General features: G+C 52.4%; 2 protein-coding genes across 5 annotated transcripts; one reads left to right on the top strand and one right to left on the bottom strand.

The window, feature by feature from the left end:
* Positions 1-299: 299 nt before the first annotated feature.
* On the bottom strand, positions 300-21,979 carry XRCC1 (X-ray repair cross complementing 1). Of its 3 annotated transcripts, none has more exons than XM_059151605.1 (17): positions 21,861-21,979; positions 21,396-21,488; positions 12,323-12,433; positions 5,748-5,906; positions 4,801-4,875; positions 4,600-4,705; positions 4,264-4,373; positions 4,078-4,189; positions 3,598-3,853; positions 3,185-3,301; positions 2,902-2,995; positions 2,634-2,766; positions 2,228-2,282; positions 1,994-2,133; positions 1,002-1,092; positions 624-699; positions 300-519 (listed from the first exon to the last, which is right to left on the bottom strand). In XM_059151605.1, exons 1-17 carry the CDS (start codon positions 21,909-21,911, stop codon positions 406-408), a joined length of 1,893 nt encoding a protein of 630 aa, XP_059007588.1. In that variant the 5' UTR covers positions 21,912-21,979; the 3' UTR covers positions 300-405. The 3 variants fall into 3 exon arrangements, with proteins under 3 accessions (XP_059007588.1, XP_059007587.1, XP_059007586.1); XM_059151604.1 differs by having other exon boundaries at positions 21,810-21,924; XM_059151603.1 differs by having other exon boundaries at positions 2,228-2,279; positions 21,810-21,924.
* PINLYP (phospholipase A2 inhibitor and LY6/PLAUR domain containing) lies at positions 21,817-27,307 on the top strand. 2 transcript variants are annotated; one of them, XM_059151611.1, is made up of 6 exons: positions 21,817-21,953; positions 23,079-23,225; positions 24,408-24,524; positions 26,341-26,493; positions 26,708-26,851; positions 27,063-27,307. In XM_059151611.1, the coding sequence occupies exons 2-6, from the start codon at positions 23,156-23,158 to the stop codon at positions 27,215-27,217; spliced, it is 639 nt and encodes a 212-aa protein (XP_059007594.1). In that variant the 5' UTR covers positions 21,817-21,953; positions 23,079-23,155; the 3' UTR covers positions 27,218-27,307. The 2 variants fall into 2 exon arrangements, with proteins under 2 accessions (XP_059007594.1, XP_059007595.1); XM_059151612.1 differs by lacking the exon at positions 21,817-21,953 and adding an exon at positions 22,813-22,968.
* Positions 27,308-27,953: the final 646 nt, after the last annotated feature.

Below are 27,953 nucleotides of genomic sequence, written 5' to 3'. Positions count from 1 at the left end.
AGCTCCCGAGATCCAGGCCTCCAGCCCGGGATCCACAGAGGGACAAACAAGACCCAGGAATGGGTTCAGAGGGCTAGAACCCCAGTTCCCTGCCACCTGGCACCACGGTAAGCGACCAGGGAGAAGTAACAGAGCTCCTTCCCTACCAAGCCCCTGAGAGAGCTCCCCATTCTTCCCAGGACAGCGGTCTCAAGGCAGCCAAGATATCTGACCCTCGGAAGGGAAGCATGAACCAAACAGAGGACAGAAAGCTGGGAGCCTCAAGGAGGTTCAGGAGACTTTCGAGTAAGAGGGGCAGCTGCAGCAAACCAGGTCACCTTTATTAAGCTCATCTGTGCGTGTGTGTGCGTGCGCGCACATGCACACACACACGCACATGCAAACACACACGTGCAAGCACATATTTCAGGCCTGGGGCACCACCCCATACAGCTGGTGTGGAAGCAACTTCTGCTTCTCGTTGCAACTGTAGATCCACCGGGGGCGGACAAACACCAAGGAGGGATTGTCCATCAGGGCCTGCAAGGTGGGGCAGGGTGCATATGGGAAGATGTGAGTGAGGAGAGGAGGGAGGTGACACAGGGCAGGTTGGGTGTCCCTTTCCCTGCCCCTCTGGAACCTACCTCCTCAAAACTGGGGTCCCACTCCTGTGCTGTGATCACAAACTGGACCCGGTCGCTCATGTAGTCCTCAAGCTCCCTGGCAGGACACGTAGAGAAGCGGAGAATCGGTGTCCTCAACCATTCTCCAAGGTACCTGCGGCGGGCCCCCACAGTGCTCCCCTGTGCCAGCCTTGCCACAGCCACAATGCCAAGGGCTCCCACCACTGCCACTCCGTTTAGAAGGGGGGCCGGGAGAGTCCCATTTTAGAGATGAGAAGGAGAGGGAAAGCTACTCGTGCCCACCCTGCATGTGTGCCCCTTCTCTGGCTCCCGCTAGCTTTCCCTCCCACAAGATAGCAACGCCCCTCCCTACCCCTGCCCCCACCCCTGCGCACTGACCCGTTGAAGGCTGTGACATAGCGGCTGAGCTTCCGCCGCTCATCCCCAGGGAACTCTCCGTACAGAAAGAAGTGTTTTCCCTGGAAGAAGTCTGCAGGGGAGAGGGTGGAGGAGCCAAGTGTGAGGCCCCCACGCATTTTGAAGCCCCAGGCAGGAGCCCCAGAACACTCAGAGCAAGACAGAAGGAGGCCGGCGCTGGGGAGGGTGTTCACGCAACCCTGGCAGAGAGGTCCAGGACAAACGGTGCTTCACAGCCAGGCCCATCAGAACCTTTTTCCGGGAGCGGGGTGTTTTCCGGTACCTTCTCGGGCTCTGACCTTCAGGACGGCTCTTTCCTTTGTTCCACTTTAACATGGTTCTCCAAACCATGAAGTTGCGATGCCATTTTTAGAGCTTTGGAGGATCAAAGTGCTTTCCTGCCCATCACCCACAAGGAGCCAGATGGACATGGCCTCTTCCAATCACCACTCACCCTGCCCTCTGCTCAGACCCTGGCTGCCCAGCTTCTCCCTCTATGCTCTGCCGACCAAGGCTCTGACCCCTGCCCCCATCCCACACCCCATGCCTTCGTGTTGGGGTGACAAACAGCAATGCCATCACCACCTAGGTGGCCACAGAGATCAGTGCCCATGCCATCTGTGCACCTGGGTGACCTCCCACTCTGAAGAAACCGAGCCTGCAGGGCAGGTGAGGGAGGTGCCGTTCATACTGGAGTGGAAAGCCAAAGGGGGATATGCCCAGCACTGGGCTGTGATGGATGTGGTCACAGCAGGAATTCAGGAGGGGGAACAGAGAGGGAAGGCATGGGAGGATGGATGCCTGTTTCCTAAGGCAACAAGAAGGAAGCAGAGGCAGGGAGTACAGGGGAAGGAGGTGGGGAGACAAGTCACAGGTCATGGGGAGCAGCTGTGATCTGAGGGTTGGCTGGGGGATCATAGCTGAGAACTGAGAAAGACAAATCCCACTTCGGGAGGCAGGGAGGGATTTCCTACCTGGGAGCTCGGGAACCGGCAGTTCGGGAGACTCTGGGGGACCCTCATTGTCTGTGTTCTCATCTGTGGATCCTGCATATGGGTCCTCGCCATTCTCCCCCTGGTCAGGGGGCTGCTTTTGCTCCCTCTGCTCGGCTACTCTGGGAGAGCCCACAGGGGTGGGGGAAGAGCATTCAGACCAGATCCCCCTCCACCCAAGCCTGGGGCCACCTCAAACCTCGAGCCCCACCTTACCTTCTCAGCTCATCCTCAGTATCCCCAGAATCCTCTGCCGCATTACCCCGTTCTTCTGTGAGTGGGAGCTTAGTCAATGCAAAGCACGTGCTTGGTAACCCTCCCTCCCAGTCTCCGGCCCAGGCACGGACATAGGCATGCTAACCGCCGACCTCACCTGCCCTCCAGGTGCAGTTATCTGGGACCCCCACCCCCCTTAAATGCAGGAATCTGGGTTTCCAGACTTCTCCTCCCTCAGACCTGGGAGTCCAGGCCCCCAGCCCCTCCTCCTCCCTCAGACCCAAGGATCCCAGCCCTCTCTTCCCTCAGACCCCGGAGTCTAGGCCCCCAGCCCCCTCTTCTCTCAAGCTGAAGACCTGAGACGCCAGCCCCTCCTCCCTCAGACCCAGGCCCCTCAGTCTCTGACCTGACTGCTCCCCATCAGTGTCAGTGTCTTCCTGGGGTCCTGGTGAGGCTGGTTTGGCCTCTTCTGGGGTTTTGGGTCTCTGAGGTGAGCTGGGTCCTGCTGCCTGAGGGGGCTTGGTTTTGGTCTGGGGGCGCTGCGGAGGGAGGGAGCAGCCTGCGTGTGAGAGTGTGTTCTTGCAGAAGGCAGGGCTGGAGAGTCTGGGGTGCCATGGTGGACCCAGGGCCCCCTGCACTGCACCCTCCCCACATCAGGGCAGGAGGCATAGGACCTTCCGGGGAAGCTTGGGGGCTTCATCCCCGCTGCTGTTGCTGTGAGAGCCCCCTTCGTCCTCGCTGCTGGAGCTTGGTCCTGCCATGAGGTACCTAGGGCAGGAATATGAGCTCAGACAAACAGCATATGGTATCTTCCAGGGGAGATGGGGCGGGGGGCAGGCGCTCAGCAAGCCACAGCAACTGGCATTTAGTAATCACTCAGGATGCCCTGGCCTCCAGCTCTGGAAGGACCCCACTGAAGCCGCCGGTGAGCGCAGCCAGCCGCAACAGAGACCTCACCTCCGGGAGGGCAGTCGCCGCCGCATCCGGTGACAGTCCAGCACCCACTCTTTCCGCACGATGCGGCCTCCGAGGCCTAGGACCTGGCTGTACTTGGGGGTGTTGGCAAAGGCGCAGCTGGTGGGGAAGCAGAGGGGAGGGTGTGGTCAGTCAGGTGTGGTCTGAGCAGGGAAAGGGAGAGAGAGACAGGATGGGGGAAGAAGGAGAAGTCAGAGACAGATCGGAGAGAAACAGAAAAAGACATTCGGAGACCAAGGGAAAGATGTAGGAATCAGAAAAAAAGGCAGAGGAAACAGAGAACTGAAGAGACAGCCAGATGAGTAGACAGAGAGAAAGAGAAATGAAGACGGAGGAGTCAGAAGGAGACGGGGAAGTGGCGGGGGGGCAAGGTGGGGAGGAGGGCACAGGCCTACATGAGGTGGGTGCTGTCTGGAGTCCAGTCCGGCCGATACTTGGCCCCCAGCTCTAGGGCCTTGTCCCGGAGCTCCGAGCGGAAGGGGTTCTGGAAGCCACTCAGCACCACCACCACACCCTGAAGGATCTTCCCCAGCTCCTGCGGGCCAGCTCGGGGTCCCCTGGGCTCGGTGCCTTCTCGGGACTTTCCTGGCACTGTGCCTCGTGCTGGGGCAGGGACTGGGGTGGTGGCCAGGGTGCGGGTGGGAGCTGGCACTGGGGAGGCCAAAGAGTGGATTCACTTAGTACTGCTAGGACTAAACCCAGTCCCTCCTCCCCCAGACCCATGGGTCCTGCCCCCAGCCCCCTCCTCCCTCAGACCCAGGAGTCAGGACCTCCAGCCCCTCCTCCCTCAGACTCGAGCATCCAGGTCCCCAAACCCTCCTCTCCGAGGACAGAAGAGCACAGGCCCCTTTGAGAACAATGAAGCCAGCGCTCACATTTGGGTCTCTTGACAGCGGGTGGTGAGGGCTGGGCTGATGGTTTGCTGGGTGTCTTCCTTTCTTCTTGGTTCAAATCCAACTTTCTCTTCCCTCTAGGGGACTCCTGAGGCTGAGACGTTGGGATGAGTTGAGCCTCTAGCCTCTCTCCGCCCTCTCCACCCCACCAGGGTCTGACAGTCTCACCTTGGAGGTGCTGCCTACTGCCCTGGAGACGGGAGAGGCTGAAGAGGCGGCACTAGAGGCCTGCAGGGTGGCAGCTGCGTAGCTGGGTCCTGCCGGGTCACTGGCTGTGGCTACCGAGGGAGAACGTGGAGCCGGGGTGAGAGGGCTGGGCCCTGAGACCCTTCCACTGCTACCCAGGGGACAGAGCGTTGTTCCCAAAGCCCAGTAGTGATCCGGGAGTCCAGGCCTCCAGCCGCCTCCTCCCTCTGATTCAGGAGTCCCTAGGCTCCTTCTCCCTCAGACCCACGTCCAGGTTCCAACCCTGGGCTCACTGAGGACTCAAGTTTCCACACCCACCTGGGGGCGTCTTATTGATCCGGCTGAAGAAGAGGGCGCCGGGTCTCAGGGAGTTGGCGCCCTCATCCTCCTCCTTCACGCGGAACTGGCCAAGCTTGGTCACCTTCTAAGGTCTCACAAGGTCAGCACAGTGAGGGGCTGTTGGCAGGCAGGGGTGAAGCAGTAGGGAGAAGGCTCTGGGGGGTGCCGGGCAGAGCTTACCTGGGGTGAGGCCTCTGCCTCCTCTTTGTCTGGGGGGCTGTGAAACCGTATAAAACTCAGGCCATAGGGGGAGTCCTGGGAATGAAGGGATAGTGTCAGGAAGTCTGGCCAAAGACAGAGGCCTGGCCCCAAACCCCTTTCACTTGGGGAGACCCTTTATGGCTCTTTGCCTCTTATGGACAAACATGTCTAGGGAGGTGCCCAGAGGACAATGAGGACGATAATAACATCAAGCTGCTAGTGAGCCCTAACTGGGCCGGGCTTAGCTGTAAGCCCTACATGTACCAGCTCCATCAGCCGCGTGGCCAGCAGCAGAGGCTGCTGAGGGTCCGAGCAGAATCCTCTCCTGCACGCCCAAATTCCTAACTGCAGAAGGGAAGGGAGCCCTGAGTGCCACATCTGGAACACAGAAATGCTCTCCAGGCGCTTTTCCACTCTTCCGGCTGGACGCAGAGCCCAGGTCCCTGGATGACCGGCCAAACATCCCCCAACACAGGACCCCGAGAAGAAGTCTACTTCCACAGTGTGATATCATGACATACTCGAGTCTCACTGTTACCACAGCTTAGCATCCCTACCTCACTGCAACCCTACGAGGAGCAGGAAACAGGCCAGAAAGGTTAAGTCACTTGCCCAAGGTCACACAGCTAAGAAGTGGTAGACCCAGTGCCTGACTCCAGATCCCATGATGGTAACTGTCAGACTGCTCCTGTGCCAAGTCAGCTGCCCCCTTCTCCCATTCCCCTGAGATCCTGCAGTGCACCCTTCCCAGACATCCTCTAGGGAATCACTTATGGGAAGGATCACAAACCCGCTTCAGTGACCTCTGGGAACCAGCCTCCTCCTGATCCCCGGAGGAGACCGGCTGTCCCATCCTCCTAGCCCTCTGGGACTCCATGCTGGCCCAGGACTGAGGACCCTGCGCCCCCAGCTCCCGCCCCAGGTACCTTGCTGTAAGGCTGGCTGCAAACGATTTTGACACGGTCCCAGCGCTTCTCCGCTGCTGCCCGGACCAACTTGTCGGGCCCAAAAATGCGAACGCGGTTGGGGTTTGAGCCACTGCGGCTCTCAGAAGGGGACATGAAAGACGAGGTGACCAGCAGGACCTGGGGGAAGAAACACTGAAGGAGAACCAGGACTGGCTGACTTCAATGACAACTCCCAGGGGCCGAGAAGAAAGCAGGTGCCTGGGCAGGGTCCAGAGAGTCACCAGATCTGGCCTGCACCTCCACATGCCTCAAAGCCTCTCTTCTCCCCTGCTTCTGGGCCGCCGGTCAGTTCCCCCCTAACACAGGCACCGGGGATCCCTACACTTCCAGGTCTCCATAAACCACAGCCCAGTTCTTACACAGGCTCTTCTCTCGCTGGCCACAGAGCCCACCCCACCGACCCTCCCATTAGAGAATAATCACAATGGCTGGCACAATGTTCAAACACCTTTTGGAAATGCACGGCTGAGTTCATGGAAAGCAGAGCAAGTACGGAGGCCAGGCCCGGGAGAACGGAATCCAGGGGGCTAGGAGAGCTGCACCAGCTCTAAGTGATTTTCCTGGGGCTCAGCACTGGGCAGGAACGTGGCTCCTGTCCAGCCGCTCCCTCCCAGGAGCCCTGCCAGTAGGGGGAGCCACAGAGAGGCCGAGAAGCAAAAGGAGGGAGGAGAGATGTGCTTCTGAGCTCTGGCTTCCGGCGGCCCCTGCAAGCATCACCCCTGACCACGCTCCTGCTTTGGCAGCAGCCCTCCCCAGGGCCACAGGGGAATCTGGTTTCAGTGTTTTAACATCTGCAGAGCTGGTATCATCCGGACCATCTCAGGGATTCCAGCAGGTCTGCGTTTCAGCTCTGTGAACCCCACTTCCGAGCTTCTAAACATTGAGGTTTCAGGAATTACAACCATGTCCTTTTGCTCCCCCCACCCAAGGGGTGGCAGCTGCTCCCTGCACTACTTCTACACTGCACCTGAGTCTTCTTGCCTCCTGGGTTCAATATATAGTTGCTAATTCGTTATGTTAAATTCTCTTTACAGTAACTGGTGTGGTTTCAGTTTCTTGGCAGGACCCTGACCCACAGGGCGGGTGGCACTGAGGTTGGTGTTTGCCTGGGTGCTGACTCTGGGTACCAGAGAATGTAATTTTAATGGATGGTGGGTGGTGGTGGTGGTTGGGAACAGAAGATAAAGCCTGGGCTCTCTGGTCAAGGAAGAACAGCAGCTCCTCACGGACCATCACCCAACTCCAACAGAGCTGAGCCTCCTCAAAGGGCAACACTCTCCGTGAGTAAATGAGGGGAAAATGCCTTGTGGAGTGAGTCGGTGGGAGGCCTTTGCTCTGGAGAACAAGAGAGATCTGGAAGAATCCTAAGCACAAGTCTGTACTCTCAAGGATTTGGAGCACAAAATTCATATGAGCTATCTGCAGGGAAAAACCCAAGCTGAAGACTTTAAGTGGTCCTGATATGTGAAACAAAGGCAGAAAAAAAATTCTTCAATTTCCTTACCACCTACAGCCAGCCCACTGACAAGTCCTTGAGACAGGCAGAGTGACATTCCTCTAGGAACTCAGCTGCCTCAATGCTAATACTTTGCTAAGGTCAAAAGGCCATCTCAGGGACGCCTGGGTGGCTCAGTTGGTTAAGCGGCTGCCTTCGGCTCAGGTCATGATCCCAGCGTCCTGGGATCGAGTCCCACATCAGGCTCCTTGCTCAGCAGGGAGCCTGATTCTCCCTCTGCCTCTGCCTGCCATTCTGTCTGCCTGTGCTCACTCTCTCCCTCTCTCTCTCTCTGATAAATAAATAAAATCTTTAAAAAAAAAAAAAAAAAAAAGGCCATCTCAGGCTGAGCCCCAGGATCCTCTAAATGTACTTTTTAAAAGACTATTTATTTATTTATTTGACAGACAGAGATCACAAGTAGGCAGAGAAGCAGGCAGAGAGAGAGGAAGGGAAGCTGGCTCCCCGCTGAGCAGAGAGCCCGATGTGGGGTTCGATCCCAGGACCCCAAGATCATGACCTGAGCTGAAGGCAGAAGCTTTAACCTACTGAGCCACCCAGGTGCCCCTCTCTAAGTGTACTTTAACAAATAAAAACTCCTTTGGAAGCGTCCTTTATCTCTGTCCCCCAAGATATATGTTGGTAGTCATCTGCCAAGCTTATGACTCACTGATATATATCTGAAGAGGACTGAGTTTTTACTAAAATAAATGACCTTTTTCTTAACAATAGCTAGCCCCCTCAGGATTCTGGAAACCTTGTTTCCAAAATACCTGGGAGGCTTACACTATCCTTAAGCCCTTTCCAACCTGAAAGTATATAATGGGCCACTCCTCATGAAACCAGTGCAGCTCTTTCTGTCCCCTGGGTCCTGTCCCAGTGCTTTAATGAAACCAGCTTTTTTGCACCAAAGACGTCTCGAGAACTCTTTCTTGGCTTGGCCATCGGCTTCAAACCCTAACATCTTTCCTCCAGCAGACCTGTGTACACAAGATCACCCATGCGGTGGCAGATCCGTTTTGGAGGAATGTACGTCAAACCAGGTCCTCAGACATTCCCCACAGACACATTCCCAAAGATCAGAAGTACACACACACACACACACACACAGTGAGGCATATGGAAACAGCAGCAGAAACCAAAAACTGCGGACTCCGACTTACCAAGGCTGCATCCATTTAAATTATCAAACATAATACAAAAGTACATTTAATAGTTTAAAGAAATAAATGGAGATCCTGACAGTATGATGAGGGACAAGGAGAATCAAATGGACAAGGCAGTTCTGAAAAAGAGTGGAAGGCCTGTGTGCCCAATACTGAAGGATGAACCATGCCTGGTCCAAGCAGTTCAATTCTCTCTGCCAGTGGCTGGTCAGGGTTGGGCACATGACCCAGCTGGCCAATGTGATGTTATGAGGAAGGCTGCTGGGGCTTCTTATTTATTTATTAAGTAAGTAAGAGAATGTCTCTCTTTTTAGGAAATATCCACTGTAGTGTACGAGGATAATGTGGAATCATGTTTGCAACCTACTTTCAGTTCACTGAAAAATATGTACCCATGTGTTAACATCTGAGGAATCTGAGTGAAGATTATCGGGGAATCCTTTGTACTACTTTTCTGTAAGTCTGGAATAAATAAAGTTATTGACAAACTGTTTTTATGATTTACATGGAAATGAATGCTAAGGAGGTAGAATAGTCAAGAGACTACTGAAGACCAAGATAGAAGCCAGCCCAACACAATCTGATTTCAGTATTTACTATTAAGACAGTGTGGTATTGGCACCAAGATAAACGTACATATCAATGAAACAGAACAGAGAGTACAGAAATCAACCTACACATATATGCCAATCACTTTGCAATAGAAGAGCCAAAACAGTTCAGTGGGAAAAGGATAATCATTTTCTTAAAGATTTTATTTTTAAGTCATCTCTATACCCAATGTGGGGCTTGAATCTACAACCCTGAGATCAAGAGTTGCATGCTCCACTGACTCAGCCAGCCAAGCACCCCAGGAAAATCTTTTTTTAGAATATTTTCAACAAACTTAAAAAAAAAAAAAAAAAAAGGAAAGAAAAAGAAATAAAGGACCTTATCCTCTACTTCACACAATATACAAAAATTCATTTGAGATGGACCAGAGATGTAAAATCTAAAATTATAAAGCTTCTAGAAGAAAACACAGAAGATGACAGTAGGAAGAATCATGGCACCCCATAGAGGTCCATGTGCTACTCCCTGGCACCTGTGAACATAGCAAAAGGGACTTGGCAGATGTGATTAAGTATCTTTTTTTTTTAAGATTATTTATTTATTTGACAGACAGAGATCACAAGCAGGCAAAGAGGCAGGCAGAGAGAGAGGAAGAAGCAGTTCCCCGCTGAGCAGAGAGCCCGACATGGGGCTTGATCCCAGGACCCTGGTATCATGCCCTGAGCCGAAGGCAGAGGCTTTAACCCACTGAGCCACCCAGGCGCCCCTGTGATTAAGTATCTTGAGGTGGGGAGATAAGCCTGGATTATCCAGGTGGGCCTAGTGTCATCACAAGGGTCTTTATAAGAAAGAGCGACGCAGGAGAGTCAGAGAAGTGAGGACGGAAGCAGATGCCTTTGAAGACGGAAGGGGCCACAGGCCAAGAAATGCAGGCACCCTCTAGAAGTTGCGGTAGGTAAGGAAATGGATCCTCCCCTAGGACCTCCAGAAGAAACCCAGCCCTGCCAACACTAAGATTTTAGCCCACTAAAACAGAACTGTAAGAAAGTTTGTATTATAGCTTTAAGCCACTGAGTTTGTGCCATTTGTTAGAGCAGTGATAAGAAATTAATACAAAGAGTATCGTGACTTTGGGACAGGCAAATATTCCTTACAGAACCCAAAAGGCACTTAGCAGTAAGACAGAAAAGAGGAGAAACATAGAAAGAGGGAGAGAAGAAGGGAGGGAGGAAGGAAGAAAGAGAAAAAGAAACTTAAAAAACAAACAAACAAAAAAATACCTTGATTGGACTTCATCAGCTCAATCAAAAGGTACTGTTAAGATAATGGAAAGGTCAGTACACAGACCACAATGAGCACTGAGTAAGGCACAGGAGTGGTGAATCATTACATTGCACACTTGAAACTACTATAACACTATATGGTAATTATGCTTTAATTAAAAATTTTTTAAAGATAATGAAAAGGCAAGTCACAGCCTGGGGGAAAAATCTGCAACACATGTATCTGAAAAAAAAAAAAAAGAAAGAAAAAAATAAACAAGCCCATGATTAACATCCAGGACCAAAAAAAAAAAAAAAAAAACCAAAAGACCTGAATAGATATTTCATAAAGTAAGATAAATGAATGGCTAGTAAGTACATGAAAGGTTACACGATGTCATTACTTGTCAGGAGAAAGAATGCAACTTAAAGCCATGATAAAATACCACAATGTGCCATCTGAATGGCTGAAATTTAAGAAATTAACAATTGGCAACATCATGGACAGGTAAGGATACAGAACAACTAGAACTCTCAGCTTCCGCTAAGGTTAACGTAAAATGGTACAACCACTTTGGAAACTGTCAAGTCCAGTAAGGTTAAGACATCCATTTACCCTAAGAGAACATAATTGCACTCGTAGGTATTCACCCAGAAGAGATCTCCATGAAGAGGCTTGTACAAAAATGTTCACAGCAGCTTGTGCCCATCCACAAGAGAATGGAGAAACAAATTGTGGTCTCAGCAATATGGAAGAATCCCGAAAATCAGGACATGGTGAAAAAAGCCAGCCATTAAAAAAAGAGCAAATTCCATTTATATGAAATTCTACCACCGACAAAACTAGTCTGTAGTGACGGAAGAGACCAGAGGCTGCCTGAGCTGGCAAAGGTGGGAGCACGGGGCATGACTGCAAAGGGGTGCGAGTGACCTCCCCAGGATGCTGGTACTGCTCCGTGTCCTGACTTGGGGTCTGGTTACACTGGTGCATACAGTTGTCAGAACTCCTTGACTGAAATGCACTAAGATCTGTGCATTTCATTGTACACAAAATATACTTCAACTAAAAACAATTTCTCACTGCATGGGAAAAACTCATCTCGTAGAAAACTGGTTTACTGTTTACTTAAATTGTAAACCTGCTTTTTCAAGTAGGTTTATTTCTACCCCAAGACATTTCGTGGATTAAACAGCTGGCTAACTATGGTCTCACCAACACAGCTCTAATGAATTCAACCAGTAGGGAAAAGATGGTACCAACTTTTAAAATATTTGTAACAGGGCAGGATACCTGGATGGTTCAGGCAGTTAAGTGGCGACTTCTGATTCCAGCTTGGGTCATAGTTTCAGGGTCCTGGGCCAGAGCCCCATGTCCAGCTCCAAGCTAAGCAGGGAGTCTGCTGGAGATTCTTTCCCTCTCCCTCGGCCCCCAGCTCTTTAAGCTGGCACATTCCTTCTCCCAAATAAATAAAATAAAATAAGGGCATCTGGATGGCTCAGTCAGTTAAGCATTTGCCTTCAGCTCAGGTCATGATCCGGGGTCCTGGGATCAAGCCCATGCCAGGCTCCCTGGTCAGCGGGAAGTCTGCTTCTCCCTCTCCGTCTGTCCTCCCCCACTCCACACTTGATTTCTCTCTCTCTCAAATAAATACAAACTTTAAAAAATAAAAAATAAAAATATCTGTAATAGAGCAAAAAGCATCGCTTCTTGTAAACATTTGTCCCATATGAAGTGACTAACAGAGGCATCCCAATCAATGCGGAATCTCAACTTGCCAGGACATCTGTGAGAACCTCAGGGACCAGAGAAGAGCGGTTTTGCTCTCAAGCAGCGGCTGTCCCTTAGACGAGACAAGTATGTCTAGTTATGCCCCCACCCCCGATGCAAATGTGGGTCTCTACTCCCGTGTGTAGTTTTTCACCTGTGCCTCCTCCTCCAGAAGACAGAGGGCAGTGTGACTCATCTCTACACCAGCCTGGCACCTACCCCAGGGGGAAAGGGGTGATGGGCTCCAGGGACAGGGATTAGCATGGGGCCCATCTTAAAGCCCTGCTTACCTCGTAGTCTTGCTCCCCAGCACCTCCGGCTGAGCTGCCCACCAGCACCTCCACAAAGGCCGAGCCATCATTGCCAATGTCCACGCTGTGTATCTGTTCCTCCTTCTCCAACTGCGGGAGGGAGAGAGCCACTGTAAGTGCCTGCGCTGCCCCTGGCCTCACTGAGGAAACTCAGAAGAGGGATGACCCCCCACTGGGCCGCCACATCTCCTTGTAATATCAGCTCAGTGACTGTGGGTGCCAGGGCGAGGGGTGACACGGTGTCCCCCGCCTGTAGCACACGGCATGGCCCAGAGTAGGAGCTCAGAAAATTTTCCCTGGGTAAATGCATAAGCCCCCATGCTTGCCTCCCCAACACCTCCAGACTCTGCCAGATCCATGTGGAACCTGCCACCTTGGAGCTCTCCTTGACACCACCTGCCAGGCTTCCGACTTCATTCAAGTAACCATGCATTCAAATGGCACATCTGTCCCGTCTCCCTGGTCACACAGGATTCTGAGGAAGCTCCCTCAGGGTACGGGCCTGGTGTAGTTTTGCTCACCACCGATTCCTGGGTTTGAATCCCAGCTCTGCCATACACTGCGGAAATGGCCATTTCAGCCAGTCTCTTGGATCCTCGGTATCCTCATCTGTAAAATGGGGAAAATCCCCCACTCCAGGAGTACACACGCGAATACCAGGCCACACTGCACAGCATGTAGGAGGCACCGTGCCCGGCTGGTCAGGAGGCACTGTCAGTCAATCCTCCATAATTACTCTTTTTTTTTTTTTTTTTTAAGATTTTACTTATTTGAGATAGAACAAGAGTGAGAGAGTGCACAAGCACGGGGAGCAGCAGGCAGAGAGAGAAACAGACTCCCTGCCAAGCAGGGAGCCTGATATGGGGCTCGATCCCAGGACACTGGGATCATGACCTGGCTGAAGGCATATGCTTAACCCACTGAGCCACTCAGTGCCCCTGTAATTACTTTTTTCTTTTTTAAAGATTTTATTTATTTATTTGACTGAGATCACAAGTAGGCAGAGAGGCAGGTGGGGGAGGGGAGGAAGCAGGCTCCCTGCTGAGCAGAGTCTGATGCGGGGCTCGATCCCAGGACCCTGGGATCATGGCCTGAGCCGAAGGCAGAGGATTTAACCCACTGAGCCACCCAGGCGCCCCACCATAATTACTTTCTGAAGGAAGAAAAGAGTAATCATGTGGAGGAAGGCTCCCCACCAATGCTCTGCCATTCCTGTCTTGACAGTTAAAGGCACAGAAAGCCATGTGAGGGTGGAAGGCAGTTAGGAACGGCTGACGCAAGTCTGCTCTCCAGTTTCAGGCTCTTCTCTTTGGCTTCTAGAATCACAAGCCATCACAGCTTTCAAAGGTACCTGGTCCACCGCCCCAGGAGCATCTGATGCTCCGGACAGCCCCATCACCCCCCATCGAGAGGTCGCCCAGACTTTGCCTACCTGTTGCCACAAACAGGAACATCCCTACTAGGGAGGAAGGAGCCTGGACTTCGGGGGAGGCGAGCTTGGGATCAAATCCAACCCTGCCATTTCCAAGCTGTGCAAGCCTGGGGGCCATGCAACCTCTCTGAGCGATGGTTTCCTTTTGTGTGGAATATGGGCTGTCATAATAACCCTCCTTCTGAAAGGAGCTGAGATGACTCACAAAAATAACACTGCAGGAGCACCTGCAGCAAACATTGAGGTGCTCACGTTGCAGCAGACACGTAATCTGTGCATCTCCTCTCCTCCCCAACCGCTCTGCCAGACGGGGGCTATTATTACCTCCACTTAACACATGAGCCACCGGAGGCAGGAAGCGGTTATGTAACTACCCCACGGTCGCATAGCTGGTGAGTGGCAGAGCGGGGCCTGGAGCTCATGAAGGCTGATTGGAGTCCACATGCACTCCTCTGCCACATGACAGGTACGCTGGGGAAAGAGGCGGTGTTGAGGGAATGGGCTCCCCCTGCCTTCACAGCTCTGAACCCTGGGAGAGTGTGCGGTGCTGCCTAGATACACAGATCCTAGTCTGACTTCTCAGCCTCCTGCCACACTTGACGGCTCTCCTCCAGCCGTGCTGGCCTTCCTTCCATTCCAAGAACAGAATGGCTCCTTTCCACCACAGGGCCTTTGCACTTGCCATTCCCCCTGCCTAAACTACTTTTCTTTTTCTTCAGTTATCACCACTTAATATTATGTAACAATGCTTTTTGTTTGCATTTGTCTAGCATCTGTTTCCCCCACCAGACTTTTAAGCTCCATGAGGGCAAAGACAATATCTAAGTCATTCCCCACTGTGTCCTGAACACTGAACAGTGTATGGTCTGTGTAATCCTAGAGCGAAGAGTTTCACCTTACCCCTTGTGCCTGTTTCCTAACCTGTAAAATGGGCACAGTGACAACTTCTAACAGCGAGTGTCATTGTGAAGATTCAAATGACGGCTACGTGTGAAGCCCCTTGAATAGTGCCTGCCACAGACCAAATGCTCCATAAGTATCAGCTGACACTGTTCCCACAGAAAGCCTTTCATACGTTCCTGATGGACAGATGGAAAGCACCTAGCAACCATTTGCTGAAGGAACAAATGCCCCCTGAGTTGTAAATTGGGCTCTACTCTTCCTGACCAAGTGGCTTTGGTGAGGTAGTTTCCTCAAGGTCCACATTTGTCACAAAGGAATCATCACAACCAACACTTTCAGAGTCTCACTGTGTGCTGGGGCCCTGGTGTCCTTGTTTCCGACTGCTGCTGGAACAGATGACCACAAGCTCACTGGCTAAAAACAGTACCTCTTACAGATTTGGAGGTCAGAAGCTTGAAATTTGGTGTCACAGGGCTTCAATCCAGGCGTCAGTGGGGCTGCATTCCTTCTGTAGGTTCTAGGGGAAAATATGTTCTGTGCCTTATTTCCAGCTTCTAGAAGCCACAAGCATTCCTCAGCTTGTGGCCCCCTCCTCCACCTCCAAAGCCAGCAAGGGCATCACTCCAGCCTCTGTTTCCCTCTTCATGTCTCCTTCTCTGGTTCTCCTGCCTCCCTCTTTCCCTTATAAGGACCCCTGTGAGGACGCTGGGTCTCCTCCTCCTTCTCCTCCTCCACCTCCTCCAAATAACCCAAGCTAATCTCACTATCTCAAGATCCTTAACTTCATCGTGTCCATAGGGTCCTCTCTGCCCAGGTTCTAGGGATCAGGATGCGGACATCTTTTAGAGGCCATGACTCTTATCTATCATGACTGGCTGAGCTCTTTGTGGGCCGGGCATCACTGAATCCTCACCACACAACTACCTTAGAAGGAAGGGTCTGTTACCTCTCCCGGTGTTACAGATGGGCGAACAGGCTCAGACAGGTTAAAGAAATAGTTCACATGTCACACATGGCTAACGGTGGAGAAAAATTTGACCCAGCAGCTTCCTGCCTACAGCCTACACTCTTTCTCAACTCTCCTATTTCAAACCTTAAGGTAAAAAGCCACTATCTTGGGGCGCCTAGGGGGCTCAGCCGTTAAGCGGCTGCCTTCAGCTCAGGTCATGATCCCAGGGTCCTGGGATCAAGCCCCGCATCGGGCTCCCTGCTCGGCAGGAAGCCTGCTTCTCCCTCTTCCACTCTCACTCCCCCTGCTTCTCCCTCTTCCACTCTCACTCCCCCTGCTTCTCCCTCTCCCACTCCCCCTGTTTGTGTTCCCTCTCTCGCTGTGTCTCTCTCTGTCAAATAAATAAATAAAATCTTAAAAAAAAAAAAAAAGCCACTATCTTTACTTCTCTGTGACAAAGCACAAGGCTCAATCTGTATTTTGAGTGAATGATTTTTTTCTGCATATATACTTCTACTTTGAACACGCCCACATACTGCCTTGTATTTCCTCTTTGTGGTAAAGAATTTCCAACTACTCTGTTCCCACACGGAGACAACCTAAACGTCCATCAGTTTATGAGCGGACATACACCATATGGTGTATCCACTGATGGAACAGAAAAGGCTGACACAATACGTAGAAACCATGAGCGCGTGCTCGGTGAGAGAAACCAGACACAAGGGTCATAGTGTATGATCCAGTTTAGGTGAAAGGTCCAGAAGGGACAAATCTATAGAGACAGAATGTGGATCAGAGGTTGCCAGGGGCAGCCTGGAGAGCAGGAGAATAAGGAGAGGCTGTTGAATGGTGATGGGGTTTCTTGGGGCAATGAAAATGTTCTCAACTAGCGGCAGTAACAGCTGAACGCTGTCAAGATGCCCAAACCCACTGAACTGTATGCTTTATATGGTTGAGATGGTGAATTTCATGTTATGTCAATTTTATCTTAAAAAAAAAATGTGGGGCAACTGGCCTCAGTTGGTTAAGCACCTGACTACTGATCTCAGCTCAGGTCTTTATCTTAAGGTTGTGAGCTCAAGCCCCACACTGGGCTACACACCAACTTTAAAAAAAAAAAAAAATGAGAGTTGTGTTTGTGGTTAGGAGACGGGCTCAAGCATGAGATGACAGTCATCCGTGGCCAGGTTCACGTGCACCATTCTCAGGAAGGCATAACTCACGACAGGAAAACAAATGGGGCTGGGAAGGCTCACAAAGTTCCCAAGAAACATGGTGTTAAAAAACTGTTTCATGTCCAGGAAAGGCAAGGTTATGCTCCATTTAAAGGAATCAGGTAGAACTTTACGCAGTGCCAGTAGAGCTCCAAGATCTATTGTTATTTGAAAGAAATTGGGGGTGGGGGAGAGGAGGAAAACGGTGCATATACAATGTACTTGGTGGAAGAGGCGGACAAACTGTTTACGGGGGCTCAGCGATCCTGGAGGGCCAGGTGAGAAACTGCCAACAGTGGCTGCCTATGGAGGGAGCAGGAGGGGGTGGGAGCAAGCAGTGAGAGGGGTTGTAAACCCTTTTGTGCCTTTTAAATTTTGTACCATATTCATATAATACTCATTCAAAAAGTTAATAAAACTGGGGCATCTGTGTGGCTCAGTTAGTTAAGCATCTGCCTTTGGCTCAGGTCCTGATCCCGGGGTCCTGGGATGGGACCTGCTCAGTGGGGGGTCTGCTTTTCCCTCTCCTTCTGCCCCTCCCCCCTGCTCTTTCTCTCTCTCTCTCATATAAATAAATAAAATCTTAAAAAAAAAAGTTACTAAAACTGCAGTGGTGTTCTCCAGCTATTAATTCCGTATTACTATACGGAAATGAGAACAAGCCAACCACAGCTAAACCCACCGACAGGCTCGAAATAACAAACACACTGATTGACAGCAACCACGTCTATACTGTGAGCTTCCATCTACACAAAATTCAAAACGAGGCAAAATGAACCTGTGCTACTAAAAATCAGGATGGACGGCAGCTGGGTGGCTCAGTGGGTTAAAGCCTCTGCCTTTGGCTCAGGTCATGATCCCAGGGTCCTGGGATGAAGCCCCACATCGGGCTCTCTGCTCAGCAGGGAGCCTGCTTCCCTTCCTCTCTCTCTGCTTGCCTCTCTGCCTACTTGTGATCTGTGTCTGTCAAATAAATAAATAAAATCTTAATTAAAACATTTTAATAAATAAATAAATAAATAAATGAAAAGTCAGGATGGTGGTTACTACCATTGTGGGGGGCAGTGACAGGAAGGAGCGTGGGGGGCCTGGACCCCTCCTGTGACTCGGGAGTGGGTGGGGAATACGAAGGTTGCAGTCCGGGAGGATTCGCTGAACCATGCCCTTCACTGTACACCTGTTACACATTAAAGAAGCAAAGGACAGCTTAAAACACCATGAGGGCGAACTGAGTGGTCAGAGAGCCACTGAAAAACCACCGCGAAACATGGGCCACATTGCTACTAGGCATTTCTTCTGAAGAGCGCACGTCAGCGGGGCCGCAGAGCTACCTGGACCCCATCCCAGCCATGCCCTCCAGCACAGGAGCAGTGAGCCCAGAGGCTGGAACTCCCCTCCAGGAGCTGCCGACCGGTTAGCCATGGAGACTCCATCCGCGGTGCAAATAAAAGAGATGTGTGTGTGGCCGTCACGAGCAGGGGTTGCACCCTGTGTGGCAATCCAGATGTTGCATAACAGAGTTGGGAGGAAAACAATACAGGGCAGAACGCTCCCCGGGTTAGTCCATAGGCGTCAGTGTCCGGACACGTCTGCCTTTCCACTCGCTTAACAAGAACCAGAATTAGCGTTAGGCAAATTCGGAGTCACACTGCATATTGGGCATCACCAAACACAATCAGATCGCCCCAGGTGTCTCTCACGTAGGAAAAATTAACAGCTGCTATGATGCACTTGCCCCGTGTGTTTTATTCTCAACAAGGGAAGCAGGATTCTGTGAGAAGCTAAGTCCGCTTCTGGACGTCCTTTGTTCAGAGCCCTTCAGCTCCCAACTCATCCAGAGTAAAAGCTCAAGTACTCAAGTACTCACAGGGGCTCTTGGGCCGTCAGCCCACTGGGGGCCCTCCAACCCTGCCCCATTAGCTCATCTCTCCTCCCTCCTCCCCTGCCCAGCTCCACCGCGCTCACACTGGGCTCCTTGCTGTTCCTCCAGCATGCCAGGTCGCCTCCGAGTCTGTTTCCTCCCCAGATCTCTATGCAGCTCACTGTGCTCAATGACACCTGCTCAGGGAGGCCTTCTCCTGGATGCCAGGTCATGATCTCAGTGTCCTGGCTCCCTGCTCAGTGGGCAGTTTGCTTCTCCCTCTACCTCTGCACCTCCCCCAACTTGTGCTGTCTCTCAAATAAACAAATAAAATCTTTAAAAAAAAAAAAAAAAAAAAAAAAAAAAACCAGGCACCTGGGTGGCTCGGTTGGTTGAGCGGCTGCCTTTAGCTCAGGTCATGATCCTGGAGTACCAAGATCGAGTCCCTCATCGGGCTCCCAGCTCCATGGGGAGTCTGCTTCTCCCTTTGACCTTCTCCTCTCTCATGCTCTCTCTCAAATAAATATTAAAAAATAATAATAAGAGAAAAAAGAGAAAAAGAAAAACCTCTTGCCATTGCGTCCTCCCCCAGCTGGAGCATTCCCCTCTCCTTTCAAGGGTTTCATTTTCCTCCACAGCATTCACCATCCATCTGACGTGCTTTCCATATTGGTTTGTCAGTCTTTTCCTCCTAACGTGAAAGCTCCACAGGACTAACATATTTTGGTCTCGTGTGTCTTTGTACAGCCCCAGGACCTAAAACAGTGCTTGGCCTATAAAGGTGCTTCATAATTCCTCAGTGGATGAATGAACATGAGAATCCATTCACTCCGAAGGCTACAGGACCTGCCCCCGTGCTGACAACTTCCACACCTCTGTCTTCATCTAGGCCCCTTCCGATTTCTGACTGCAGCCTGGACCCCAGGTGTCCCGAAGTCACGGCACACCTGCACATCCCAACTGAAGGTATCACCTTCTCAAGCTGCCACTTCTCTGAGTTTCCCATTTCAGTGACAGCTACAATATCTCCCTCAGTCTCCCAGACCAGAGAGCCCTCTGGCCCCTCTGGTTCCTGCATCCCTGTCACATCTCTCCTGCCTCTGGTATCTCTGCTCCCATTGCAACTGGGGTACGGAATGGAATGTGATTCTCCCAGGGTCACCTGGTCCTAAGAGAGCCTCGGAGAATCATAACCCAGTAATAAAAACATGAATCCCTCCCTTTACACAAACATCCACCTGTTGACAGAGCAGGTTTACAGACATTATGTCACCACATTTTCACAATGACCCTGGGCTCAGATCTCATTATTCCCAATGGACAGGTGAGAAAACAGGTACAGAGAAATGAAAAAATGTGCCCAAGGTCACAGAATGAGTAAGAGGGAGAGACGGGGACTTGAATCCAGGTCCCAAGACTAAATCGTGAGCAATCTGTACCTCCCTCAGTTTATATATTTATTTGTTTGTTTTGGAGCCTCCCTCAGTTTAAAACACTGGCTCTTAGCCAAGTGCCATAACCTCTCTGGGACTCAGTTTCCTCATCTCTCAAATGGAGATAATTCTAAACTCTAAGTCATGGGATTTTTATAGATTCAATATGAGGTGATCCACGTGAGGTGTTCAAAACCAGAACTGGCAGTTTCAACGTTGAATCGAGGCCAGCTCTCATTATTATTACTCTGCTAAGGACTGAGAAGATGTTTAAATGTCTAAAATCAGAAAGTCTTATAGGACCACATATTTTTCCGGGGGAGAAAATCCTCAGCTTCTCTCTAATTCTTAAAAAGGCTCTGTGAGCCCAGACTTTTTCAGAACCACTGGGCAAGAGAGGGGCCAAGAAAATGTTTGACACAATCCATAAGCCTTGCTCTGCAACATCCCTCCCCAAAGACCCTTCCGTTCAGAAGGAGTAGTGTCAAGATCAAGAAAGCCAGTGCAGTATGTAACGAAGTATCCAGAGCACCAATGTGGGTCTGACCCTTAGCACGCCCTGACTGATAGTGAGAAGGGCCCCTGCATCACACCAAGCTTGTGAACAGCGACACCATCCAGGCCAGGACCCAGCACAGAGCAGATGCTTCAAACACACTTAGCGCTCTCTCCTCCCACCAGTTTCTTATCCATGACAGGAACAGCCCGTTTGGTATTCTGTAACCATCTGGGGTCAAACCACGCTTTCCTCCGTGCCTCCCTCCAACTTCACAGCACTGGGATGAAGAGTGGGTGAGAGCACTCCGAAGAACCTGGCAAGCATTCTAGAACGACACTTAGCCTGGCCATGTCACTCCTCCCCCACTCCTGCTTCAGTTTCCCCATCTTTAAAATGGGGCTGATGGGTTTCCATGATCTTCCAAAACACCTTTCAACCCTGAGCCCACTGACAGGCAGGATCCAAAAGGCAGGATACTGAAAATGATTCACTCTGTTCCAGCCAAGGAAACTGAGGCCCAGAAAATAAAAGCAACCTACCCGGGCCACACATTGATTCCTATGGTCATCCTGGCCTAGTCCTGGAACCACCTTTGTCCTCTGCTAAGGGGCACAGCAATCACACTGCCCATTTTCCAGGTAAAGAAGCTGAAGTCCAGAAGGGAGAGTGTCTTAACCCACTGCCAGTTGGCTCAAGAGCAGTGTCTGGACCTTGAGTCTCCAGACTCCTATAGGAAGGAGACAGGGGGAGGGCAGGATCACCTGGAGCACCACCGAGATGGTCTTCTCGCCTGCCTTGGCTGCTCGCCATTTTCGGTAAGTGTCCGCCTTGAGAAGGTTTTCTGCACTGTGGGTCTGGAGATAAGTGTGGAAAAGGGAAAGTAAGGGTACAGGGAAGAGAGCTCGGTCCCCGACTCTCAGATTATTCCTTTGAGTCCTCCCGAGCCCTCTGCACTTCCCCAGATTTAAAAGTCCCTGTAAATCCCACCACACCCTGCCTGGAGTCCCCCTATAACAGTTTCTCCTGGATGCTCCCCAGTTCCTCCTTTCCTGCCCGTAAGTTCCCCTGTTCCACATCTCTCCCAGAATTCCCTCATAGTCTCCTGGAATTCCGCCACGACCCGCCACAGACTGCCATGAAGTTCCCTTTCACACTCCCGAAGTTCCTGTAGTTACCCCGCATGGATTCCCTGACGTCTTCCAACCTCCCCCAAGCCAGCTCCTCACCAAGTCCTGGCTACTGCAGGACACCACATGGCGGAGACGGATCTCCGGCATGTCAACGTCTTGGGCTGCGCCTGGCGCGAAGGATGAAAGAAGGTCCGAGTTTGGGGGGCGTTCGGGGCGGGGGGTGGGGGGTGTTGGTAACCCCCTGCGCGGGCTGAAGTGCGCAAGCGCACAGGCCTCGGGCCTTTCAAACCGCGGCGCGCCGGCTCTCGCGTCGACGTTGCGCAGGCCCAGTCGCGCCTCTCCGAAGCCAGGCTCTTAGTTCCCTAGCAACGGGCTTTCCTCTAAGCCCCGCCTCCCGTCGACGTTCACACGCTGCTTTCTGGGCGCCTGGCAACAGAAGCGGCCTCCGGGATTGGCCCCTAGAAAAAATTCGCCATTCTCATTGGACGATGCAGTCACCGCCCAAACTGAAGCCTTAGGAGCACGCAGACCTGACTGGTTTTTTCCTAGGGAGCCTCGTGCATACCGCTACGGTATCCTTTCCAGCGGTTCCTACTGTTAACACTCTTCCCCGCTACCCCCACAGTCATGCACACGCGAACAAAATATCCGATCTCTCCAGGGTTATGCCTGAGGCTAAGAGTGGATCAAAGACCTAAGTAAGACCCAAAGTATGCATCCAAACCAGATACACCCAAGCTAGAATGCTTTCTCCGATGCCTCAGTTTCCCAGTATGTGACCTGTGGGCATCTGTCTCCTACCACGCCCTCCCCTGCCTGTTGACAGGCATCCCTCAGTTCGGTCCCCGTGAGACCCAAAGGTGCTGCCCCAGGCGGGGTTGGAGCTGGGGACAGCCCAAACACAGAACAGGGAATATAGCCAAGCGCACGAAGGAGGAAGAGAGACAGGGCGCCTAATCCCCCGCAGAACGAGCCTGGACATGCTGGGCGCTCCCAAATAGGGCCCCACCCACGCTGGGTGCCTCCTTGGAAAGAGAGAGAAGAGAGAGGGGATCTCAGTCCTAACAGCCACCCTACACCTACAGGGAATCAAGTGACCTGACTCTGACCTTGGACTTCAGGCCAGAAAACAGAGAAGTGACTTTCTGGGCCTTGATGGAAGAGGCGTCTAGAAGCCTAGAGTCCTGGGGTCCCTGCAGAGCAGGTGGCTGAGCATGAGATGCCCATGCCCCTTTTGGATTCTGGTCCCATATCCTCAACCCAGAGCCACAAAGGCCTGCCCTGAGATCTGACCTCAGCTATTTCTCACCCCAGGGTGAAGGTGGATCCAGACCCGCCCCTCCTCAGCTTCCTATAAGGGCTGGGGACCTGGGACTACAGGTTCACTCACCATGAGGACTCCCGTGAAACCCGTGACCTTCCTGCTGGCCTTTACACTGCTCTGCACCCTCCTGGGTCTGGGTAAGTGACAAGGGGTCTGGACCATGAGGACCGTGAGAGAGCACTCAGCAAGGTCCTGGAGAGGGAAAGAGGTGGTGTCCTGAGAATTCAGATCTAGGTGTAGGCAGAGAGTAAAGGAAGAGAAAGCCTGGGGCCCCAAAGGAAGAAAAGCTCAAAAGCTCATGGGACTTGATCCCTGAGAAAGGGGGGAGCTTGGTGGGCTCTGAATCCTCTTTTCCCTAAGCAAATTCTCAAAACAAGACATGAATTTTAGGAATTGGACGACAGCATGACTAGAAAGGGGGCAAAAAATCTGGGGGGTGGGCAGCATGGGGGAGAAAAGATTTCATTTCTCCCTGGATTCTAGAATTCAGACTCCAGCCCCCCTTCCTTTAGATGCGGGAATTCAGACAAGCTCCACCTTCCCCAGGACCCAGGTGTCTGGGCCCCCGTTGCCTCCTCTCTTAGGACCAAGGAGTCCATCCACTCTGCCTTCCTCGTCTTGACTCTCCCTTCTTGATCTGGGATGAAGACCCCAGCCTCAGATTCCCCTGCCTGAGCTCCTACCATTCCCAAGACCTACACCTGTTCTCATGTCCAATAAACAGCTGGACCATGGGGAGCCTGGGTGGCTCAGTTGTTAAGCATATGCCTTCAGCTCAGGTCAGGATCCCAGGGTCCTGGGATCAAGCCCCGCATTGGGCTCCCTGATCAGCAGGGAAGCCTGCTTCTCCCTCTCCCACTGTTCCTGCTTGAATTCCTTCTCTTGCGGTGTCTCTGTCAAATAAATAAATAAAATCTTTTTTAAAAAGAGAGAAAGAAAGAAACAGCTGGACCTGAAGCTTCACAAAAGCCCATGGAAACCTTCGCCAGGACCCCTCCCTGTCCCCGAGCCTTCTCAGAGGACCCTAGCGTCCCAAGTCCCCAACCTTGTAATTAGGTAAACAGGCTCCCTGGTGGAGTCGCTTCCCGCCCCTGGAAGCAGCTTTGCTGGCTTTACCACCGCTTCCCAGCCAGAGCACTGGACAGTTCTCTGGACAGCCGTCAGTACTCCACCCATGAACAATTAGGGAGACACCTGTCCCTCCTCCCTCAGGACTCCAAATCCGCCCCTTTTGCCCCATCTCCCTTTGAACTCTGAAGTCGCACTCTGGTCCGCTGGCCACGCCCCTCATGTGGACGGCCTGGCTCTCCACACTGCAGGGTGCCCGCTGAGCTGTGAAGTGTGCAGGGGCTCCGGGCCCACTTGCAGCGGGAAAATGAAGGTCTGCGAGGCCGGCCAGGACGCATGCGTGGTCATCGTCGGGGAGTCGTGCACAAGTACGAGGAGGACCTGACGTCCCCCGCTGGGGAGGTGGTAGTGCCTTCACGGGTGAATTTAGCTCCGCGCCAAGGGAGGGATCATCACGGCGCTCATGTGGGAGGAAGAGGGAAAGACGATCTTGAGGTAGTGAGTGGAAGGAAGTGAATTCAATGGGAGGACAGAAGCCATTGTTCTCAGGGATTTCGGGAAAGGAGACTCTTCAAAATGTTAGATGGGGTGGGGGGCGGGGGTGGGGGCAGATGTCGAGACTTTGTCAGGCGGGAGGAAGCGAGGAAAGAAAAAGACATGGGGAAACAGAACAGGTGAGAGGTAGAATGTAACAGCCGGGAGGTAGACCCGGGGGAAGGGAAGAATAGAAAACAGTGGGTTGGGAAGAATGTGACCAGGTTGACCATTTAGGGTGAGAGGGAGGAATCATCCAAAACAGGAGGAGGAGCCCCCTCCGCCCCCCCACCCCGCCCTGGGGATGGTGGGGGTGGTGCGGGCTGGAAGGGACCATTCTTCTTTTTTTTTTTTTTTTAAGATTATATTTATTTATTTGACAGAGAGAGATCACAAGTAGGCAGAGAGGCAGGCAGAGAGAGAGAGAGGGATGCAGGCTCCCTGCTGAGCAGAGAGCATGATGCGAGACTCGATCCCAGGACCCTGAGATCATGACCTGAGCCAAAGGCAGAGGCTTAACCCACTGAGCCACCCAGGCACCCAGGAAGGGACCATTCTTGACAGGAGAAGGAGATACTGAGACACTGAGATCGAGGGAGAGACATAAAAGGGACCACACCAGGTAGGAGCGGAAAGATAACGCTGAAGTATGAAGCAAATCAACGTGAAGAGAAGTAAATGGAGATGGGGAGGCAGGTGGGTGACATGGGAGAGGAGGGTGTGACTTCAATGGAAGGGATCGCCCAAGACCTGAGAAAGGGTGGAGGACTAGGGGAGCGATGGAGAGACCACAGGTGGGGAGGGCGCGGGGTTTTTCATTCAAAGCAGAAAAAGACCATTCATTAGGCACAAGAGGAGGAATGATGGGGCCGAGGCAGGTGTGAAAGTGGTGTCAGGGGCTGAGGGCCACCTGGATTGTAGGAAGAAACCACACCTACCAGAGAGGGTATGTAAGGAGGGTGGGATAGAGGATTGCAAGCTGCCCTACCCACCCAGCAGGCATTGGCAGGCGGGTGAAAGGACCAGAAGGGCTTGAAGAGGCCACCCCAGGAGATTCTAATCCTGCGAGCCAGGGAGAGGAAGATGGGAAAAAGCACCTTGGGGGGGGGGGTTGAGGAAAATCCTTGGATTGGGTTGGAAGAGACCACCAGTTGGTGGGGAGGAGGGAGGCGGGGGAGACTGGAAGAGACCACTGCAACCAAGACGTGGGGGCAGCAAGAGACCACCTTAGAGGATATGGTGTTGGGTAGGGGCTTCTCCCAGGGTTTGCTGGAAGGCATTCAGAAGCTGCAGGGGAAGGTGGAGAAGACTGGGAGACACCATTTCACACAAGCATGGCGGTAGCCATAGGTAGGACCTTTGGAAGATGAGAGTGGGCCTGTCAGGCAGGCTCCTAGGCTTGGCAATGGGGAGCTTCAAGAGACCATCAAGGCAGATCGGGGGCTATGGCAATGGGGCCATAAACTACTCTAGACCATACCCCAGGCAGATAAAGGGGCATGGCTTTGGGACGCTAGAAGAGACCTCCCTAGGCAGTTGCAGGGTGTGGGAAGTGCAGGACTGGGCAAACCTCCTGCCCCTGGCTGGGGTCCATGCTAGAACGGGGTCAGCTGGCGCCTGAGCCCTCCCTTCCTGTTCCCCATCCTTCAGAGGGCCGCCACTCACTGAACACCTACAAGGCCTGCATGAAGTACAGTGACTGCTACTCGGGATTCGTGTCCACCACGATGGGCCCCAAGGACTACATGGTGTCCAACACCCGCTGCTGCCAGAGTGACGGCTGCAACCAGGGCTCAGTGCCCCGTGAGTGCCAGCACAGCCACGACAGCACTAGCTTCCAGCCCACCCCCAGGGCCCGCAGTGTGCGCCCCCACCTGCCTCTGACCCTCACCCCTCAGTTTCCTTACCCATAGAGGCAGTGTCCCTTCGCAGCCCATGTTCCCCCCAGGGGTTGCTGTGAGGTGAGGGAAGGCTTTCATCATCCCCCTTGCCCCTTACCTTCCACCCTCATCCCCAGCTCCCCAGAATAATCGGACGGAGAATGGCCTCCAGTGCCCAGCCTGTGTGGCGCCCTTTCAGGAGACATGTCCAGGAACCCAGTCAGCTCGCTGTGTTGGCCAGGAAACCCACTGTGTCTACTTCGCTGGCAACGTGCAGGCTGGTGAGGCGAACCTGGATCTCTAGACAAGGGGACAGGGCCCCAGAACTGGAGGCCCATACTGCCAGGTTCTAGGGGAGATGGTGGCTCTGGGGATCTGGGGGAGGGCATGCGGAGTGGGGCATGAAAGGGGGGTAGTGGCGGGAAAGCCCCCTGGGTGGTGAGGAAGAAGAGGTTAGGGGCTGACTCCACTCTGAAATCCCCCCTTTCCCAGGTCTCATCAACCCCAAATTTGCCACTCGGGGCTGTGCTACTGAGAGTGCCTGCTATGCCAAAGCCGGGGCCCAGGTGCCTTCAGCCTCTTATATCTACTTCCTCCGCCGAGCCGACTGCCTTCCAGCACCCCAGCCTCCTGGCAGGGTGGAGTGAAGAACTGAGGAATATGTGGCTTGGGGTCTCCATGTGTCCCCAGCCTCCAACTCCCCATGTGCCTATACATTAAACAGGTTAACCAAGCAAGCCTGAGTTCTCGTGACGTGTCGCATCTCAGAAAGGTAGGGTGCAGGAAGCGGGGGACTTAACCCTCGGGAACCTCCTCTTTGCAAGGAAGGGAGAGAAGACCCTAGCATTTTTTAAAGGAGTGCTCCATGCCGGGCTGCTGTGCAGACCGTTCTCCATGCTGTACCTCAGAATCCCAACAGCTCTCTGAAGTGGGTATTATTATCCCCATGTTACAGATGAACAAACTGAGGCAGAGATTGTGGGTCACTTCCCTTGGGTCAAACCACTAGGAAGGGGCACATGCCAGAGTCCATGATCACCTCTCCAGATGAACCTTTCCCTCTTTTTGCTTCTTTTCCTGTCTGCAAAATGTGGATAGTTAATAGTTACGACTTATTCGGTCATTGGGTCAAATGAAAGAAAACTGAAAAAGCACTTAATGTGCTGCCTAGCACCTGTCAGACAATGTTGGTTCTAGAGATGATATGTCCATGAGTAGTAATCATCTTATTTGCTGCTACTTAATGAAGGTGTTAAACACTGGCCTCCACCAGATTATGCTACCATGACAAGCAAGTCCCTAATCTCAGTGGTTGAAGGCAACAACGTTGTATTAGTCAACTACTGTCACAGTAACGCTGTGTAACAAACCATCCCCAAACTG

Source organism: Mustela lutreola, chromosome 16, assembly GCF_030435805.1.
Source record: "Mustela lutreola isolate mMusLut2 chromosome 16, mMusLut2.pri, whole genome shotgun sequence".
NCBI classification, from domain to species: Eukaryota; Metazoa; Chordata; class Mammalia; order Carnivora; family Mustelidae; genus Mustela; species Mustela lutreola.
Note: the sequence above shows the minus strand (reverse complement) of the source record. Positions and strands in the feature narration are given on the sequence as shown.

Excerpts from the sequence above, each read along its gene's own strand:
- XRCC1 (XM_059151604.1), bottom strand. The coding sequence starts at position 21,911 with ATGCCGGAGATCCGTCTCCGCCATGTGGTGTCCTGCAGTAGCCAGGAC. Across the intron at positions 4,374-4,599 it reads GATCAATAAGACGCCCCCAG|CCACAGCCAGTGACCCGGCA; the intron begins GTGGGTGTGGAA and ends CTCCCTCGGTAG. Across the intron at positions 520-623 it reads GGGACCCCAGTTTTGAGGAG|GCCCTGATGGACAATCCCTC; the intron begins GTAGGTTCCAGA and ends CCCACCTTGCAG.
- PINLYP (XM_059151611.1), top strand. The coding sequence starts at position 23,156 with ATGAGGACTCCCGTGAAACCCGTGACCTTCCTGCTGGCCTTTACACTG. Across the intron at positions 23,226-24,407 it reads CTGCACCCTCCTGGGTCTGG|GGTGCCCGCTGAGCTGTGAA; the intron begins GTAAGTGACAAG and ends TCCACACTGCAG. Across the intron at positions 24,525-26,340 it reads CGTCGGGGAGTCGTGCACAA|AGGGCCGCCACTCACTGAAC; the intron begins GTACGAGGAGGA and ends CCCATCCTTCAG.